Source organism: Ornithodoros turicata, chromosome 6, assembly GCF_037126465.1.
Source record: "Ornithodoros turicata isolate Travis chromosome 6, ASM3712646v1, whole genome shotgun sequence".
NCBI lineage: Eukaryota > Metazoa > Arthropoda > Arachnida > Ixodida > Argasidae > Ornithodoros > Ornithodoros turicata.
The window spans coordinates 57087793-57107179 of record NC_088206.1 but is presented as its reverse complement, the minus strand read 5'-3'; the positions used below and the strand labels follow the sequence as shown (position 1 = coordinate 57107179).

The window sequence follows — 19387 nt, the reverse complement described above, 5'->3', positions numbered from 1 at the left end:
CGCCACTACATAGACTACGTACTTGTAAAGCATGCTTTCGTTCGTATTACTTATTGCTCCTAACCTTTTTTTGTGGTGGTTCATATTTTCTTGTCTTTTTTCTTCACCAATCATCTTTGCTTTGAGCTACTGAGAACGCAACGCAACACAAAATGCAAAATGCAGAAATCGCTATCACCATTTTGTACTCAGCTTGTTCATCCTTATCCAATCCAATTCAATCCAAGTTGTGTTGGTGGCTTGTGGGTAATGGTAATCACGACCTACTCTATACTAGTATAGTAGTAGGTCATGATGGTAATGGCGTAATGGGTTCTGGCGATTCCGGTTTTGATAACCGGTCAGTAACAACACGCGCGTGATCAAATTGGAGGCCTTGGATGTGTTTTCCTCTGGTTGTAGGGCAGTGAACAAAGCGGGGCGAACCGTTGAATATAAAGATGGCATATTTTGGAGTCGCTTCAGTTCTTTTATTCGCCATTTTCCACGGTTCACAAGGAAGTTCCATGCCTGGCGGATGGACCAAACAAGATCCCAAAGCAGACGCGAGATTCCTGGAACTAGCACATTTCGCAACTTCTTCTCAAACAGAAGGACTCCAATACTACAACACGGTCGTGGAACTCGTGGAAGTAGAAACTCAGGTAAATGCACGAGCAACGTGCAGTTGAAAATGAAAGAAATGCTTGGTCGAAGAATTTCTAGAAGAATAGCATGTTGCTTGGGCGCCCAATGAATAATTCCTTGGTATTTTGAAGCCCATTAGAGTTGTCCACATCTACGCATAAGTGCAGGGTGTATGCAGACAAAATATACTCGCAACGCTTTACATGCTTGCATGCTTTACAGATGTGCAGGTTTTGATGTACTGTTCCAGGTTGGGCGTGAAACGTTTTAGTGTACTAGTTCGAGGTCTCTACAAGTAACAAGCGTGTCTTTTCATCAATGCATCATGACGGAATCTATGTGACTTTGTGCATAGTCTCATGCTTTCAAAACATGTTTTCTGTTTTCAGGTGGTTGCTGGAATGAACTACAAATTGAAAATGGCGATCGCCCCATCTACTTGTAAAATTGGAGAAGTTCAGTACAGTGTACAGGAATGTGTTGCCCAGGAAGGCCAGGTTTGTAACATTCAAGTTTAGTCAATCTGTCATAATCACGAAGTTATGTGTTTTGGTTTCTGAAGCACACGAAGAGGTCTGTTAAAATTATATATTTGCCCTTATAGCCTCAATCCATGTGCGTTGCCGTTGTCTACGACGTTCCATGGCAAAAGCAAACCTCCGTCACATCGTTTAAATGTGAGGTATGTAACAGCTGAAATAAATCACCTTTAGTGGGGGATCTCCTTTCCTCGTTCCTGACAATTCTCCATAAAGGTGGCTGCGCGAATCTGCCGACACTGGAAAAACTATCCAAAAACCCTTAAAATGCTTTTCTGTTATTCATCTCTCCACTTATGAGGCATGGAAAGTTCATGAAAGTCCTCACAGAGAAAGCTTTCATAAACTTTTTGTTTGTTCGAGGGGTGTTCAAGTCAAACCGGGACTTTCTGTCTCCTGATTGTACAAATGGCTTGCGCTACATCTTTTTCGTCATTTTCACAAGCGACAGGCCTCCACGTTAGCCACGTGGTGGTCCAATGTTTGTGCAAAACAGAAGACACGTGCTGGACAAGATGTCCGACAACGAGGTGAGCGCGCACATCGAACAACGAATTGTCATGAAGTTTCTCGTGAATGAAGGCGTAAAGTCATCTGAAATTCACAGAAGACTTCAGGCTCAGTAGGGCCACGATACACTTAGCTGCAGCAAAGCGTTTGAGTGGTGCAAATAGTTCCGAGACGGCCATACATCAGTGCAGGACGATCCCGGCCGGGGCGGCTCAGAGCCCAGTGTCATTTCCTGAGAACATCCAACTTGTGGAGCTCCTGATCCTCAAGGACCGACGGATAACATGTCTCGAACTGGCTCGGAAGACGGACGTTTCTGTGTGAACGTTGAACACTATCATTCACGAACACCTCCAGTTTCGGAAAGTTAGTGCCCGTTGAGTCTCGAGGCAGCTCTCAGTGTTTGACCGGCAGAGAAGACTGGAAATCTCCCAAGAGCTAAGGTACCGTTTCGACACTGAAGGACAGCCATTCCTTGATCGGATCATCACGTGCGATGAAACGTGGGTACACCATTTCACTCCTGAGTCTAAACACTCGTCAAAACAGTGGAAGCATCCGGGCTCGCCAGATCCCAAGCAATTCCGAAGCACCCCGTCTGCGGGTAAGGTCATGGCCACGGTTTTCTGGGACAAGGCTGGCGTTGTTCATGTTGATTTTCTGCCCAGTGGTACCACCATCAGTAGTGCATATTACTGCCAGGTTCTCAGGAATGTGCATAAGGCGCTGAAGCAAAAGCGGCCGGGCCTCATCACCAAACGAGTCCTCCTCCTACAGGACAATGCACGCCCGCATACCGTGCATCTCACGACACGCACCTTACGGGAACTTGGCTGGGAGTTGCTGCCACATCCCCCTTACAGTCCAGACCTCGCCCCCAGCAATTTCCATCTCGGGCCACTGAAGGGGTTCATTGGGGGCCGCCACTTCAGCTGCGACGACGAGGCCAAGAATGCGGTCCGATCATAGCTGTTACGCGCCGGTAATAATTTCTACGCTGCTGGCATCCAAGCCCTCGTGAAACGCTGGGACAAGTGCATTAGTGCAGCTGGAGATTACGTTGAAAAATAAAACTAATTTCTCGCCTGTAAGTTCATTTTACTTTTGCGAAAAATGAAAAGTCCCGGTTTGACTTGAACACCCCTCGTATAAAATAACGTTTTGGTCACAAAGCATTTGCACTGTAAATAAAAGCACATGAGACATGTTTTCAGGCACTAGACCAGTTTACCTGTAGGGTTACACCTGGTGTTAGGCATCCTGGGACATTTTCTCAGTTCTGGGATTTTGAAATTGTTCTCGATGAACCTCACATGAAGTTTCGAGTTTGGGATAAAACAGAGTCGTGCACATTAGAGCTTAGAGCACTGCTCGGGCTTACCCGAAAACCCGAGCTTGGCCCGGCTGGTAAAGCTTTCCTTTTGCAGGCCTGGGCTGGGCTGGTTTCACCATTGCTGGTTTTACCATTTGACCAAGCCCAGGCCAGACTTGGGCTTGTTCATTGCCTGGCCTAGGTTGTGCTCAAGCCTGTGTTACCCCTCTGTTAGTTAGCCACGGTAAAATTTTACAGCCTGATACACTGGGCCGGGCCGGGCAGCCTATAAATTTCTTGGACTCGAGCCGGGCTTGGGCCGAGAAACTTAGGATCCTTCGTGCTAGGTATGCAGCCATTTGGGTCGGACACAGGCGGGTAAATTAAAGCAAAGCCGGGTTTGGGCCAGGCCTGGGCCTAAGAATGCGGCCTGTGCAGTGCTCTAGTGCACGTGCACAGGGAGTAGCTTCGTTTGCAGGAACTCTAATGTCTCCTGTATGATTTTTTTTGTGTGTGTGTCCGCTTGGCGCTTTTTCTCTACGTGTCAGTTAATCCAGTCATTCATAATTCCATTTTTTTATATGCACACTTTTTATGAAAAAAAAAAAGATGAAACCTTTCTAACCTTCATAAACCTTCCTCAAATAAGAGGCTTAGCTTACACATCTGTAGACCAGTGGCGGTCTCGAGGAGGGGGCGTTGGGGGCGGTCACCCCCCCCCCCCCCAAAAGCATAGCCTGGTCCAGTTTTCGTCTCTTCCTCAACCTATTCTCACACGAAATCCTATCACACCAGTGATAGGATTTCGTGCAAGAAAAGGTTGAGCCTGTGTTCAGACCCCCCCCCCCCAAGTACTTCGCTGGGACCGCCCCTGGTAGACACGTCACACACGTTGACATCCTCAAGCATAACACTGGTGCAGTTGCACTTTTGTTTCTGTAAATTGAGTATGACATGTCTTGGGCATTGCATGAGTATTCCCACATGCCTGATTACCACACACATCACTAGGGCAACAAAAATGAAGCAAATGTGCTGCACCTCGACTGTTTACTTTTCAGTTTGTAGCACGTATACAGCACATAAACATTTGCTTAGACCAGGGTGGTCATACGTGCCTGCTGTTGTACCTTACGATTAATTTCAATTATTGTCTATATAAAATGGCATTGAAAGGATCCAGACTTTCCTCAATATCCAGTTTTCTGACTTTTTTGAGTATTGTGTATTTGAGATCCGTTTTGTATTACTTTGCAGCAAGCAGAACAAACTGCCAAGGCAGCAACTACACTGAAAACAGAATAGGGACAAGCTGAGTTTGAAATGATTCTGTCAGAGGGGGACAACCCAAAATGAAGTAAGGCATTGAACAAATATGCTGTTATTCGCCCTGCGAACAAGATGATGATGGTGAAATATGCTACAACTGTACAACTGTTCTATGGCCCATGGTGCAAATTGCAACCAGCAAATATTATCCTTTTTATGCACTTGAGTGGCAGAGCTTTAGTTGTGTTTTTCTATAACTGCTACTAATATGGGCTACCCAAAAGAAAGAGTATTTCTTCTGTTCCATAGGAAAACACTGTAGGAACGGCAAATGCGGTAACTTTCATCAAGGACGCATGGGGTGCTTAAAAATCGCAGAATGAATGTTCAGATTCCAGATTTGTTTCAGTAAAGTATGAGAAATGAAAAGCTGCTTTATCCTCAACAAGGTGGAAGAGTGGCTTAGTTGGTGTGGTATCATGGCTGAACAGTTCACAAGCAAGACAAGGACCACAGAATGACACTGACAAGTGCTGACTTCCAGCTAAAGATTCTTTCTAGGAAATAGTAAATATACACATGTGCGTGCACATGACTGATGTATACATCTACTATTTCCTAGAATAAATTTGTAGTTGGAAGTGTGCACTTGTCCATGTCATTCTGTGGCCCTTGCCTTGCTTGTGCACTGTTCAGTCGTGCTCTTTCCTGTACATTGCCACCGTACCCTATTCTGCCATTTCTCAAGCTGCTTCGGTGATGCTTTGAAATTAATTCTGGAGGGCATATTTACTATAAGTGTAACAACAGTGATGCACATCAAAATTGAGAAAACGCAGCTAAATAAATATTGTAACAATGTTTCTACTGCTATGAAACTAAGCCAACCCGCACAGACATGATGCTTAGCAGTCGTTACAGGCCTTTGGAAATGTTAAGAGGGCAGTGTTTTCTTTATTTTCACAATTTATCTAGAAAGAACTGGAACAAATGGCAATTTTTATATGCAGCATATTGTGGATAATATATCTTCGGACATATAATTTAGCTTTTAAGCACTCTTATTTTATCTTCATTACAAACCCTGTACTTCGGTAATCTTGGGTATTTGTATCTTCGGTATCTTGTATTTTGAGTCATAATGATGGAATAACCTCCCAAGATGCAGTGTACCATGTTATATTACTATCTTTATTTCCTACTATACTCACTGTGTTTTCTCATGCAAAGATCAAATTGGGATACATTGAAACAGCAGTTTACAAGTCATCTGTTTTTATTCTTCATTTTTTTTTTTGTGTGTGCAAGTATAATTCCACGAAGATATGCCATTTTTCTTTAGCCCAGATCAAATTGTAGACCTCATAGAAGGTTGTAGTTTTCTTAATATTTTATGCTTTTATGTTCCCGGATTAAACATGTCGTAGCACATGCATTCACTTTGTTAGTGCATGTCGAGCCTTTTGTTATCCTTTGTGTAGCTGCAGACTCTGCGGCAATTATTGAATGTACTGCTCGCATATGTTCTAATAAAAAGGTAATACCTATTACAGAACACTTCTATTATTGTAAAATAATGTTCCTGACCACGAACACTGAAATGACACAGCAGAGAGGTGGACGGAAGTGTATTCTGTGGACCTAACATCTGGAAATGGGGGCAGCATCGGTAATTTTTTGGGGGTAAGCGGTAATTTTTTTGGGGTGAGGCCCCAGATTTCAAATCGTGCAAGATTTGAAACATACCCAAGACAGAGACACCTCATAATAAACGAACACACGCGGAGGACGTGACGGACACAGAGGCTGTTCGTGTCAGTCTTTGTAGACTTGGAACTTTATTAACATCATTTTTGAAGGTTGTAAAAAAATGGCAATTCTTCTGGAAAAATAGGAAAAGACTGATTTGATTTAAGTCGGCTTATCTTTTTTGCCAGGCTTTTTTTGGACCACAGTCAGCACGCCTCTGAAAATTTGCGGCCTGTGAAACTAACAACATGGATGAAACAGAGGCCGCTGATGTAGCTGACATAGAGTTATTGCTAAGGCCCCTGGTTTTCTGCTGCGGCAAATTCACAATTCTGCGGCACTGACTTGTAAATTTCGCAATTTTCCGCAGCAAGCAGTCAACACTTACTTGAAATGGGAAACTCTTTATTTTCTTGGATAATGTGGGAACAAACAATATTTTATAAAATTACAGATTGAAAGCACAGTTATGGCTCAGCATTAGATACATGATATCCTGTGTTCTCCTCTGACAAAGAATGCCGTCTGTCGCCGGCAACCATTTTATACTTGCTGAAAGATCTTTCGGCATCTACAGTTTTTATAGGAACTTTATATTTTATAGGAAGATTATAGGAAGGAGCTTACAATACATGCCCTGTGGAAGTTACAGGACACCCTTTTTGTTTCTTGGCTGTAGGCATTATTTAAGATTCTTTAAATGCAAACTCCCAGAGATCAAATCAAAGTCCCCTACTGCCACCGCTAAACTGCAAACGGGAGGGGCGCCGCCCATTCCTCAGGCGAAGTATGCACAATAAACTTTGGCTACAATCTGTCTGTGCTCGTCCTGCAGCATGGGCAATTTCGTAAAGCAGGCTTCGCCTCATGCAGGGAAGCTTCAGGTGAAGCCCACTTTCGGGAAGTGTCTTTCGTATTCGGCGAATAGTCGGATATTCGGAAATCCGCATATTGGGCATTCGATTCGCGAATGAAATACTCCGAGTGATTGATATTTGATTCGAATTCGAGAACTCGAATATCCGCACACCCTTAAAAATAAGGGATTCCGTGAAATTCCGTGCCAAACGAAGGATTCCGCGATATTTCACAGAATCACGGAAAACCCGGGGCCTTAGTTATTGCTCTTGATAAGCCGAAACAAAGGAGCTGCAACATCGCACTAGTCGTATTAGAAGGTCTGGTTGTAACGAAATGACAGATTATACCGGCTTGACAGGCAGTTCCCTGGCAGGCCACATTTCTAGCCAGTTCCGTGCACTCTAGATAACATGGTAAGCTTTCTGGCACTGCAGATGATGATTGTGCAGTACCTTTGTTGCATAGCCCTCTGGCCAAGATGTCAACGGGAGACTTCTTTAAAGGAACAAGGAGGTGACAATGGAATGGAATGAATCAATTGAAATGAAAGGAAGCGACATTGACTGTGTCTCGAAACCCTGTGTCGCACATCAAGCAGTCTGTGTTGAGGAGCCACTGTGCACAATATTTTTACTGTGCGGTGCATTGTCATTACGCAGCTAAATTCATGAAAACACCTGGAGAAAGGATACAGCCTTCTCAATTCCTATTCGATTTCGCAAAATCTAGTGTTGCAACGTCCACTATTGAGCTGGAATCCAGCAGATTTCCTCTTATTCAGCGCAGTAACAGCTCGGACGACTGCATCACAACACGTAACACAAGCAAGTGCACTTACATAGTTGACTACCAACTTGTCGGATGGGCTACACTTGATTTTTGTAAGATTGGTTTGTTATTCTCAGCATCGTTGAAATGATATGTCTACCTATAAGAAGCATAAGTACACTCTTAAAAATGAACTTCACCGCATAGCACGCTCCTAGCCAACCATAATATCGAATGATATCGTTAGCTGCCCTGATTTGTTGAAAACGGGATGCGTACGCCTTTTCTGTGATACTTATATGCTGTTCATAATTGTCACAAAAAAGGCGTGCGCCTCCCGTTTTCAACAAATCAGGGCAGATAACGATATCATTCGATATTATGGTTGGCTAGGAGCGTGCTATGTGTTGAAGTTCATTTTTAAGAGTGTAGGGCCCGAAAATTTAGGGGAAAAAAAAATGATGGAAATAGGCAGGCATTTAGGCCCTCAAAAATACCAAAATAGGCACGTTAATCTGGTACGCTCTTTGGCTTTGTGGGTGTTTCAGAATGCTCCGTCAAGGAAAACTTGCTCTTTTAAAGGCTAGGGTACCATACAAGCTTTGACGTCTGGTACACGAATGCTGATGTGGCCTGGAACCACGCTATATTGAATAATACTTTTAGTTTTCCGTCCTAGAAGGCCAAAGAAGATGTCCCAGAAGAAGTCGTAGAAGAAAAAAAAAAGAAAAAAAAAAGGAAAAATGTTGTAGAAGAAGAGGCCAAATCTTTTGACAAAATGTTCATGAACCCCTTCTAGCAAACCAACCCAGGCAGAAATTTTAGCTGGAATCCCATGTGGACCCACTTGAAAATTAAAATGGAGCATTTTGTTTTTCACGTGGATCCGCTTAAGATCTAGCTCGAGTTTCTGCCCGTGAAGGTACTGAAGAAAACCAAACGCAAAAAAAAAAAAAAAAAAAGAAAGGAAGAAAAAGGAACAAAAGGCGCAAGCACGCAGAAACGAAAAGCAAAATGCAACACCCAGTACGAACCTGAAAGCCCCACTTCCACAGGTCTATATACACATAAGGGAAAAAAATTAGCAGGAGCTCTTTGGCTGCACGTATAGCATATGTTTCTAAGTCAAACGTCGCCATGCCAGTACTGGATAGCTGTTTCGGCCTTCTTGGGCCTCATCAGCAGTACGCAGGCAGGTACCGTTTGAGCGGATGGCGTCACAAGGTCACGTAGCACGTGATGCCTCCCGTCCACGTGCTACGTGCCACGTGACCTTCTGACGGACCTCGGAGGACTCACGCAGTGCCACCACGCACACCTCGTGTGCGTTGTGACACAAGCGGCAGGGTGATCTGCTTTGATACCACGGTGTACGGTAACAGAGTTCGCATTATTAACGTGGACGCCCCTGCTAAAGCATATGCCTGCAATCCATTCTTCCGAGACCTTGATGTGTTCATGTTGAATGCACACCGGATTTTTCTTCTGGGGGATTTCAACTGTGCAGTTGATTCCAGCAGGGATGTTAGAGGTCCTGGCCGGAGCACGTACACCGCGCGGGAGCTCAAGCACATTTTAAACCAATATTCATTGAGGGACACTTGGGCCAGCTCCATTGTAATATTTTCCAACACACTTGGTCTCATGGGCAGTCCCTCACCAGGTTGGATCGTTTCTACTTCCCTGCTGGAACTCAGTGCAGGATTGAATGTTGTGAGGCAACGAATTTTCCGTCCAATCTGATTGGTGTGTCAGACCATCTTCCTGCGTTGGTTACGTTAGGCCTTCCGAATAGGCAGATGGGGAGAGCTTTCACCTAGCGTCTTGACATTAGTGTGCTCCATGATGACAGCATTGTCCAGACAATTGAGGAGGAAATCCGTGATTCTTTGGTAGTAGATGCTAATTGGGACGACTTAAAAATCAAGTGGCGTGAAACTCTTGTCGCGGCCGGGAAGTGTAAGAAGCTTTGGCTTGCGGCGGCGTTAAGCACCATCTGGAAAAAGATGCAGATGGTGAAAAGGGGCGGTGCCGCTACCTTAATAATGCAAGATTACCTGGAACTTTTGAGGGAACGATGCTTTCGGATCCTCAGAGTGTCATCTCGGACTGCGAGCGTGGCCAGAAGTCGACACCAACCGATTGGGTCCCCATAGGTTTTGAGGTTCATTCGTAATGGCGAAATTCGCCAGGCGTCTGCGCCGCAGGTTTCCCATGTCCGAATACCTGACGGAACGTTGTCGCAGTCGAGGGCTGATATAGAAAACGTATTTGTTGGTTATTTTGAGCAACTCTTTTCAACAGAAATAGATGGCTCTTCCAGGGAGTTTCAGGTCGCTTTGGAAACCTTCTTGCCTGACCTTTCTCGGGTTCCGAGGGAACTTATAAGGAAGGCTTGACGCGGCCCGTGACGATCGAAGAATTACGGAATGTAATAAAGGCTATGAAATCGTCCACCGCCCCAGGGTGCGATGGATTACCCGTTGAATTTTACAGGCGTTTCTTTGGCACATTAGGCTCCAAGCTGGTAAACGTCATCAACGAGTTTTTCGCCACGGGCAGTATGCTGACCTCATCACAGTACTCCGTAGGTAGCGAATAAAGAGACTCGTCAGCCAGTTAAACCTCCTCCATTGGTTAAAAAGAGAGAGAGAGAGATAAAAAGCGATGCTTTATTACACGGACTGAGATTACATAAGATGTGCACAGGTTGGAAACCGAAAGCAAAGTGAGAACGGAAGGCGAGAATAGTGAGAGTTCAGAGACCGAGAACAAGTTTCCCCCGCAGGTTTCGTCTTTCAGGTCCCGTGTTTATAGGCAAAAGGTCACCCGCCCGTTGCACCCAAAGAGGCCCCGAGGAACCCAGACATCGGGCCATTGCGATGTCTCGTCTACGAGAATAAAATGGAAATCGGAGGAAAACACAGTCCAGTATGGGCAGAACACTCCCCGCCTGGTATCCAAAGGGATACCACTTCTACTGCTTATCTTCGTTCGGAACGAGGAGAACTATTTCCGAAATCGGCCGAAGAGCCGTTTTGGTGGTTCCTCCACTGGCGATCTTCACTCCTACCCTGCGGACATTTCCGTCCTTGCTGGGAATCGTCCCGCACACCAAACCTGTCGGCCAGATAATCCGTCTTGCTCCCTTTTCCTTAAAGGGACTTCCCGAACCCCCATACTTTTTTTCGATGAAAACTGTTCTTCCCGCAGAGAAACTAATATGCCACAAATTTTTCCGGACGAAATCGCTCCACTCTGCGAGGAGCGCGCGCTGGAAATGTCTCTTCCGCGTTCCTCCTCTCTTGCGCATATTTCCCTGCCGATGGTGTAACTGTACGGACCGCTCTTCGGTTCCCCGTTACGTCACCGGTGTTGCACAATGGCAAGTAATGCCGCGAGCTCGCGCTGTGGCTGCCGCCACTGCCGAAATCTGCCGATCGCGCGAAAGCTGCTTTCATGGAGATTTCCACTCCCGATGAACGCATACGCGGGATCCTACGGCGCATGCTCCTGGCGGGATTCCTCGGCTCGGCAACACGTCACGATGACGTGTTGCTGAGCCGGCCGTGGTCGCGTCAAGTCGCGTCAAGTTACCCGTTGTGTCTCCGCTCGGCAGCTCGTCACGGCGCGGCGCCAGCTGTCCTCCCTTCGCCGCTCCGTTTAAATTCGCTCCCGAGAAATCCGCTCGCGCGACGAAAGTACAATTTCGGTTCTATACTCAGAAAAATGTCTTCTTTCGAACGAAACGAAGAAAAAAATCGTTTCATAGTCCCTTTAAGGAGCACGAGGTCGCCGGCGCTAATGTTGCGACGCTGCGTTTGCCACTTGCGCCGACTCTGCAGCGTGGAAAGGTAATCGCGCCTCCCCCGATCCCAAAAGGTGTTGGCCAGCGCCTGGACCCTCCTCCACTGCCGAACGTACATGTTCGAGAAGTCGCCTGGTGGCTCAGTCATGGTGCAGTTCTTCTGCGTGAGTAGCATAGATGGTGTGAGCATGCAACATTGCGGGTCGTTCGAGATTGGAACCAAGGGTCGTGCGTTAATAATTGCCGTCACCTCTGCAAGAAATGGGGTGAGCACTTCATGTGTTATCTTGGTAGATCCATGGTCCAGGAGCATGGAGTCCAGTATGCGGCCAGCCGACCCGATCATACGTTCCCATGCTCCACCCATATGTGATGCGTGGGGAGGGTTGAACACCCAAGGGCAGCGTTGTTCGCTCAAGTAGTTCCGGATGGCACTTGGGTCGGTGTCTGGTGTAGGGACATGGAGCTGATGACATGCACCAATAAAGTTCGTCCCCCTATCGGAGCGCAGGTGCTTGGCCGGTCCTCTTACAGCGAAGAATCTTCGAAGCGCGTTGATGAAGCTTGAGGTGTCCATAGTTTCGATCACCTCGATGTGCACCGCGCGGATGCTCATGCACGTGAACAAGACGGCCCACCTCTTGCTCTGGGCAAGGCCGCCTCTGGTGCGACAGGACGCCACTGTCCACGGTCCAAACACGTCAAGTCCAACATAGGTGAAAGGTGGTTCAGTGCTCACCCGCTCTTTTGGTAGATCAGCCATCTTCTGCTCTTCCAGTCTTCCGCGTAGTTTTCGACACTGGACGCATTTGTGGATGACTGCTCCTATCGATCTCTTTGCACCTACAATCCAGAGACGGATCGTTCGGATGGCGCCTTCAGTGAAGTGTCTTCCCTGGTGCGGCACCTTTTCATGGTGATGACGAATGAGCAGAGCAGTGACGTGAAGACGACCGGGCAGGACGACAGGGTGTACCTCATTTCTGTCTAAGTCGGCGTTTCTCAGGCGGCCTCCAACTCTGACGAGTCGGTACTCGTCGAGAAACGGGTCCAGCTTGTAAAGAGGGCTCCCCTGGCGGACGTTTTGCTTCTTCTGGAGGCACTTCATCTCCTCGGTGTAGGCTTCGCGTTGAACACTCAATAGAATGACATTTCTGGCATCGTTCACGCTCGCCACTGTTCGTGGCCCGGAACAAATATGCCAATGACGACACGTTTCCGGTTGGAGATCATGCTGGGTGCGGAAGGAGCGTGCGATATGCTTCAAGTTGGCGATAGCCCGTACCAGCGCGATCCATCTAGAAAAGCGCTGAAAACGTTGGGTTCCGATGTCAGACTCTGCCTGCAGGCACCTCGTGTAGGTAGCTACTTCGGCACGTATCTCGGGATCGACCTTTGGCTCCACGAGCTTGTACTCTGGTGTATTTGCGGCAGTTGTGTCGTCAGACTGTTTAAGGAACTGTGGCCCCGTCAGCCACATAGTTTGGCTTAGTTTATGGGCAGCGACAGGCCGCGTCGCACACAACTTGCTTGCTGCACAAAACACAGCTAGAATATTCGAACAATACTCGCGTTGCTCAGGTGCTCGTATAAATATTGACAAGTGCAAGGTTCTTCCCATCAGTCCCAGTGTGGGAACAATCCCTTATGGATTGCGCAGCATGAGCTCGCTATCAGTATTAGGTGTCATTTTTGACAAAGATGGGATTTCCCCGCTTAACTGGTCATGTCTCTCTGAGCGTCTCGATGAACAGGTCTCTGTGGCTCGCCAGTTTCTTTGTCAGCGCGAGAAAGAGTGTTTCTTATCAAATGTGTTTTTTGCGCTAAGCTATGGTACCTGGCGCGGGTAGCTCACCCGCCAGTACAGTTCATTGTGCGGTTTGACTCCAAGTGCTTTTCATATTTTTGGGAGGGCAGCACTGAGCTTGTGTCATGAGATGTGCTACGATTGTCACGGTTTCAGGGTGGTTGGGGCTTGCCTTGTCTTTCTATTTTTAGTCAGTTGCTATCATTGCGCCATATTTTAGATGTCTTGGATGAGGCTGGGTGTCCTGCCAGACCCCTCGTCCTTTACTTTATGGGTCCATGTCGTCGAGAGCTTGTACCGCGAGGCCTGGGAAATAATAGCCCCAGCTGTGAAGTCCCGCCAAGGTTTTACGCCGAGGTTGTCCGAATCCATAGATGCTTTGTACGGGAGTGCCCCCAACTCAATGTTAGGCAGTTGCCTGTCTCTAGAATCAGCGAAATGCTTCTTACTTCTCGAACAAATGCGTTGCCGCATGTTCACCACCTCCCGATTACATGGGTCCAGATAACATCTCGACAATTCCCCGATGATGTGCAGGATTTCTGTGGCGAGCTGCGCATGGGGTGTTAGGGTACATTTATGCTGCAGCATCGCTGCTGGCACATGGCACATCGCTGTTTGGCGATGACGAAACAAACACATGTATCTCTGTGGGCGCGTTCATGCTGCAGCGTCGCTGCTTGCCAAAGATGCACGCCATGATCATCGCCACAACAATGCTGCCAAACATGTTTGAACATGCCCGGGGACTACCTGACTTCTGGCGATGACAGGTCAAACACAGAGCTTTCTGTTGGTGCATTTACCCTGCAGCCTGGCTGCTCGCTTATCCTCGCCGCTGCTTGCCGCTCTGCTCGCTGCACCTAGGAATGTAAACATGTTTGTCTTCCTGGTATCATTGATGACTGGCGTCTTGAAATCCGACCTGCGATTGGTTGTGATGAAGTCGGTTTCCTCCTTCCCACTTTTCCTCGTTTCCATCCTTCCACAGTGAACGCTGCTAGGCGACTGATATAGTGAAAGCGAGCAGCATCTTGAGCAATCAGCAGAGTAAACGCACCCTAGCGGTTATGCGAGCAGCGATGTGCTTGAAGCTGCAGCGAACAGCGAGCAGCGATGCTGCAGCATAAATATACCCTTACCCACCCTTGATAGGCTGTCAAGGTGGGGTTTCAGCAGGCGTAAGGGCTGTCCAAATTGCGGTGCTGCTGAAACCAACCGTCACGCTGTTGAGCATTGTGCACAACTGAAGAGCTTCCTGACTCTTGTCAGAAGGACTCTTACCTGCAGGGTGCAGGCGCGCTGGAGGAGTCGCTTCCAGACGTTGGTGTGGGCCACAGCGTTGTTCGTTGCGTGGATGAGCCGTTGCATAGCACTTTCCCAGCACAGACCATACCGCATGATGTATCCCAAGATCATTCGCCTGCGGAAAATCCTGTGCAATCATTTAGAGTTGCAGTTGTTCGAGTTGGGCTTACAGGATTTCCCAAAAAAATGGAGCGCTCGGTATTTTGCGATTAGCCAGCATTTAGTTGTCCAACTGCCCTTCCGAATGCCATGATTGTTATGTTACCCTTACTTGCATTGTTCTGAATGTTTGTGCAAGCGGTTACCTGGCACGCGGACTGACGTACCTGTCGCGTAGTTACGGCTGTATGTGTGTTTGGGTTTACTTCTACTACTTGTATGTGTCTATCGGGTATGCTCGGCCCAGGTGTACGCTGGGTAATAAAACCCTGTTAACACGTGTCCTCTGGTGGTGTCGCATCGTTCCACGAGTATCTGTTTCTCTGCGAGCAGCCATAGAAGCCATCTTAATATGTAATTTTTAATTTCAAATACGTCTAGTGTCATTTACTTGTTTCTTTAATGGCTTCCCCCCCTTCATTATAATTCACTGGCTTGCACTGTGGCATTGAGGAGTGCTCAGTCACCCTCCCAGGTGTATATCGCTCGCTGAGCGACCCCTGGTTTGCCAATTCCGAACGATGCGCAGCTACCCAGAGCTGACGAGCCGCAAACACGGCGAAACACGTGTCCTCTGGTGCTGTCGCATCGTTCCACGAGTATGTATATATATATATATATACGTATAAAAGGTTGTTACGGCGTCTAAAAATGTTTAAAAAGGTCACAATTCAATAGAGTCGATAAAAAGGCAGACAACCCCTAAAATGTCGCATTTAGGAGGCAATTGCCTAAATATCCCGGCCCTACAGCATAATATGTACTATATAAAATTTCTCGAATTCTCGGTCAGTCGAATTATTTTTTTTCCTGCAATTTAGGGGTGTTTATCAGCATCTATTCCGTTCTGAAAAATCGGGTTTTTTCGGCAGCAATCGAGACTAGACAATAAAACCCCGATTTCCGGTGCTTACATCTACACGGTGATAAACGCACAGGATATCAACAACTTCATTAAATACGCTTCGGTCCCTGTTTGCTCGAAGCCTTCGTCGATGCCTCGGAGTTCCCAGAATGGCTGAAACACGACAAGTACTGGCTGAAGCTGGTGAGCTCCCGCTTGAAGTTCTCCGTGAACGGGAAACGGCTCGGCACTACCTCCGTTTGCGTGCTCACATTCCCCGCCACCCGCTACTCAGGAAAATTCGATACCGCCCTGGAAGCGACTTCTATCGAGTAGCGCAGAGGACACGCCAGACTCTCACTGGCTTCATAACTAAGGACACTATACCGCCGGAAGCCCCCTGGTCTCTCCCGGTACCGCCCACGTTTGTACGCCTCCCAAACCTTCTGCAAAGAAGAGATCAGGTCCCCCCTCAAGTCCTCCGAGCCCATTTTCATGCTCTGGTAGACGAGAAGTTTTCTACGTTTACGGCAGCATATACTGATGGCGCATCCCGAAACAACAAGTCCGCCTCAGCCTTCGTCATTCCATCCGAAGGCGTCGTGCACGGAAGACGCCTTTCACATCCAACCTCCTCCACAGCTGCGGAACTCTATGCCATCCTTTTCTTTCTACAACACATCGCTGATTTTCCACCCCGGGAATGGGCAGTCTTTACAGACTCCAAATCTGCACTTCAAGCAATTGAAACTTCCGGCATACGAGGCCCATCCGCACCCCTAGTCACCGACGTGTTAATGGCTTACCACACTATCTACGCCGCAGGCCACAGGCTAGTTCTCCAGTGGGTTCCAGCCCATTGTGGTGTCGTGGGGAACGAGCAGGCCGACAGCGCCGCAGAAGCAGCACTCTCGTCTCGGAACCGGACCCGTATTGGTCTGCTCAGAGGAGACCGCCGTTCAATTCTGCGACGTCTAGTGACACCCCTGGCTTCCCGCCAACGGACAACCGACATTCTTCCCCCCTCTATGTTGAACAGAGTTGATCCCATGCTCGCTTTCCGCATGCCACGAAACACACCTCGTAAGGATGCTGCATTAATCCACCGCATGCGCCTCGATGTGGCCTTTACAGCTCAGTGGCGTTACCGCTTGAGACAAATTGATTCTCCCACCTGTTGCCACTGTGGTGCTCTTGAGGATCTGGAGCACATTCTTCTTCATTGCCCTCACTACGAACCTTCCCGAATGACACTCTCCGAGTCTCTTCGTCAGCTGGACTCTCGCCCTTTCTCCCTACCGAAATTGCTTGGTCCCTGGCCCAATCCAGCCCAGCAACGCTCTGCGCTCAAAGCTCTTCTGACATTTCTGGACACCATCGGACTTCGATCGTTATTGTAAAGGGGCTCGTTATTTTATTCCCCGCATTCCACCAAGCACTGGGGTAGAGTATCGCCTGTTGCGATGAAACTCCCCACTCTCCAAGGCCGAAAATAAAGTTGTTGTTGTTTGTGATAAACGCAAACAAAACATGGACGGACAGGGGAACACAAATGATACTGACGTCCTGTCTATAGATTGCCAACTCCTTCGCCACAAAGGCAGTCTAGACCGGGCATCAGTATCATTTGTGTTTTTGTTGCTATAGTAAACGCTGCCCTCTGTCCATCCGTGTTTTCTTTCTGTGTTTCTACATCTTCTCACGCTTACATCTACATCACAGAGAGAGAGAGAGAGAGAGAGAGAGAGAGAAATACGTGATGACGATGATATGGCTACATCACAGAAATGCTGCATAAGGTATTATATTACAATCTCTGCGCATTTGCTCTTGCGAAATCTCGAGAAGAGCATCGCTCGTCTTGGGATCACTAGAGTCACTAAATAGCAGTGTTGTACCCGTTACCGAAATATGGTATCGCGATTAGAGCACTGCACGGGCCGACTTTTCCGGGCCCGACCCGGCCCGGGCGCATCGAAAAATGGCCCGGCCCGACCCGGGCCCGGACCTTCATATTTTTATGCGGCCCGGCCCGGCCCGGCCCGGTGACCCAGTGACTAGAGCCCGGCCCGGCCCGGCGTCTAAGCAAATAGAGCCCGGCCCGGCCCGGCCCGGTGACCCGGCGAGTAGATCCCGGCCTAGTATTTCCAGCCGCGACGTACGCGTTTCTGGCGATTATCAAACAAATTTATAAGTAAATTTATAAGGAGAGAAGACAAACATACAAGTGATGGCGGTTTAACACCGTAACCGCACGAGACCAAATTAAATCCAGAACGCACGGGGCGTTATCGTTACACTGTCAAGATTTTGCGGAGATAGAGCATGCTGTCGACAAACTGCTTCTCCCAGTCCCTATCCCTCTCACCAAGCTTTGCCAAAGTGATTGTGAAATATGTGAGGAGTGAGGAGCAATGTAAAGTGGCTTGGAGAATGTTCTAGAGGGTCGAATCATATGCATAATGCAGTACCCTTTGCTTGTCTTTGCAAAAGATGCACAGGAATGACGCAAGCGCATGATTGAACTTTCTGTATTAAGTGTACTGGGGTAGACAGTTTGACTTCGTCGAAACTTACATCCCCATTTTTTTCTTTATTCACATCACATCACATCACATCATGAACTAATGCATCTCCAATGTGTGGAATTAGCTGCGTGGCCCGGCCGGGCCTGACTCTCGGGAACATATTTGTCGGCCCGGGCCCGGCCCGTCCCGCGGTGGTGGCGTATTTTAACGGCCCGGGCCCGGCCCGGCCCGCGGTGCTGGCGTATTTTGTCGGCCCGGGCTCGGCCCGGCCCGGAGCACACAGCCAATAACAAGCCCAGCCCGGCCCGCGGGCCGGGTCGGGCCCGGGCCGGGTCGGGGGCCCGGGCCCGTGCAGTGCTCTAATCGCGATACCGATACTCGTTACTTGAGTAAAAAGTATCGAAATACCGATATCGATACTTCTTTTTTAAAGTAACGGAGTACCGCTACCGTTTCTAAAAAAAAGTAACCGTTTCTAAAAAAAAAGTAACGCAATACTTTGCGCGATACTTTCGTTTGAAATACGAAGATGATGCAACATAAAAATATGCTTACGTGAACAGTTTCGCAGTAAAAAGACAGCATATTTCATATGTAGCTCGGACACGTCATGCTTGACTTTTATCAATAGCTGGTTCTCGAAGCCATCTTCTGCCATCCTTGCAGGCTGTACTCTCTCCGGCAGCTGACAGAGGCAAGTGTGACAATTACGTTAGTGTCAGGCCCACACATACTGTGGAGTCCAGTGACCAAGGAATTCTATCCGGAGTTAACAATGCCACAGTATACGTGAGCGTGACTCAGTGCGACACGGCAGCTGAGCAGTGGAATCCAGTGCGCAACCTCTGTTCGTTGACCTAAATGTTGTCGGTGGAACATTCGCGAAAACTGTTGTGGGCTACAATTCTGTGAATCGCTATTGAAAAATGCAGCAGTGCGCATCATGCCGGGCATACACGGAACACTCCGATCGGACCCGTTTCAACTCTTTTGTTGAAATGAGCCTGGTTATTTCCTCCAGTTTCAAAGAAAAACAGTGAACATGTGTTTGGTATAATTCCATAATTCCGGTTATAGAGCACGTATGCCTGTCTACACGCTTCTTGTCGGGGGCTAGGCGGACCATTGACAATGAATAAGAGTGAGAAATATGGGCGGTGAAGAAAGGGTGGGGCACTAAAAAGTATTGGTATCGGTAACGATACAGAGATCGCGCTACCACAAATTTGTAACGGAAATACTTTTCCGATACCGACTTAAAAAAGTATCGCGATACGCACTCCAATACTAAAAAAGTA

General features: G+C 47.8%; 2 protein-coding genes across 2 annotated transcripts; one reads left to right on the top strand and one right to left on the bottom strand.

The window, feature by feature from the left end:
• The first annotated feature begins 246 nt into the window (after positions 1–246).
• On the top strand, positions 247–5812 carry LOC135396783 (cystatin-2-like). Its single transcript, XM_064627943.1, has 5 exons — positions 247–340; positions 403–644; positions 1017–1124; positions 1232–1309; positions 4246–5812. Exons 2-5 carry the CDS (start codon positions 441–443, stop codon positions 4291–4293), a joined length of 438 nt encoding a protein of 145 aa, XP_064484013.1. The 5' UTR covers positions 247–340; positions 403–440; the 3' UTR covers positions 4294–5812.
• A 4581-nt stretch (positions 5813–10393) lies between these two features.
• On the bottom strand, positions 10394–12923 carry LOC135398658 (uncharacterized). Its single transcript, XM_064630043.1, has 2 exons — positions 11560–12923; positions 10394–10526 (listed from the first exon to the last, which is right to left on the bottom strand). Exons 1-2 carry the CDS (start codon positions 12921–12923, stop codon positions 10394–10396), a joined length of 1497 nt encoding a protein of 498 aa, XP_064486113.1.
• Positions 12924–19387: the final 6464 nt, after the last annotated feature.

Bases quoted from the DNA above. Each gene is read 5' to 3' on its own strand.
- LOC135396783 (XM_064627943.1), top strand. From the start codon at position 441: ATGGCATATTTTGGAGTCGCTTCAGTTCTTTTATTCGCCATTTTCCAC. The intron at 1,125-1,231 runs GTTTGTAACATT...TTGCCCTTATAG, and splicing joins GTGTTGCCCAGGAAGGCCAG to CCTCAATCCATGTGCGTTGC. The intron at 1,310-4,245 runs GTATGTAACAGC...ATTACTTTGCAG, and splicing joins TCACATCGTTTAAATGTGAG to CAAGCAGAACAAACTGCCAA.
- LOC135398658 (XM_064630043.1), bottom strand. From the start codon at position 12,923: ATGTGGCTGACGGGGCCACAGTTCCTTAAACAGTCTGACGACACAACT. The intron at 10,527-11,559 runs GTACGTTCGGCA...TTATTCTCGTAG, and splicing joins CCAGGCGACTTCTCGAACAT to ACGAGACATCGCAATGGCCC.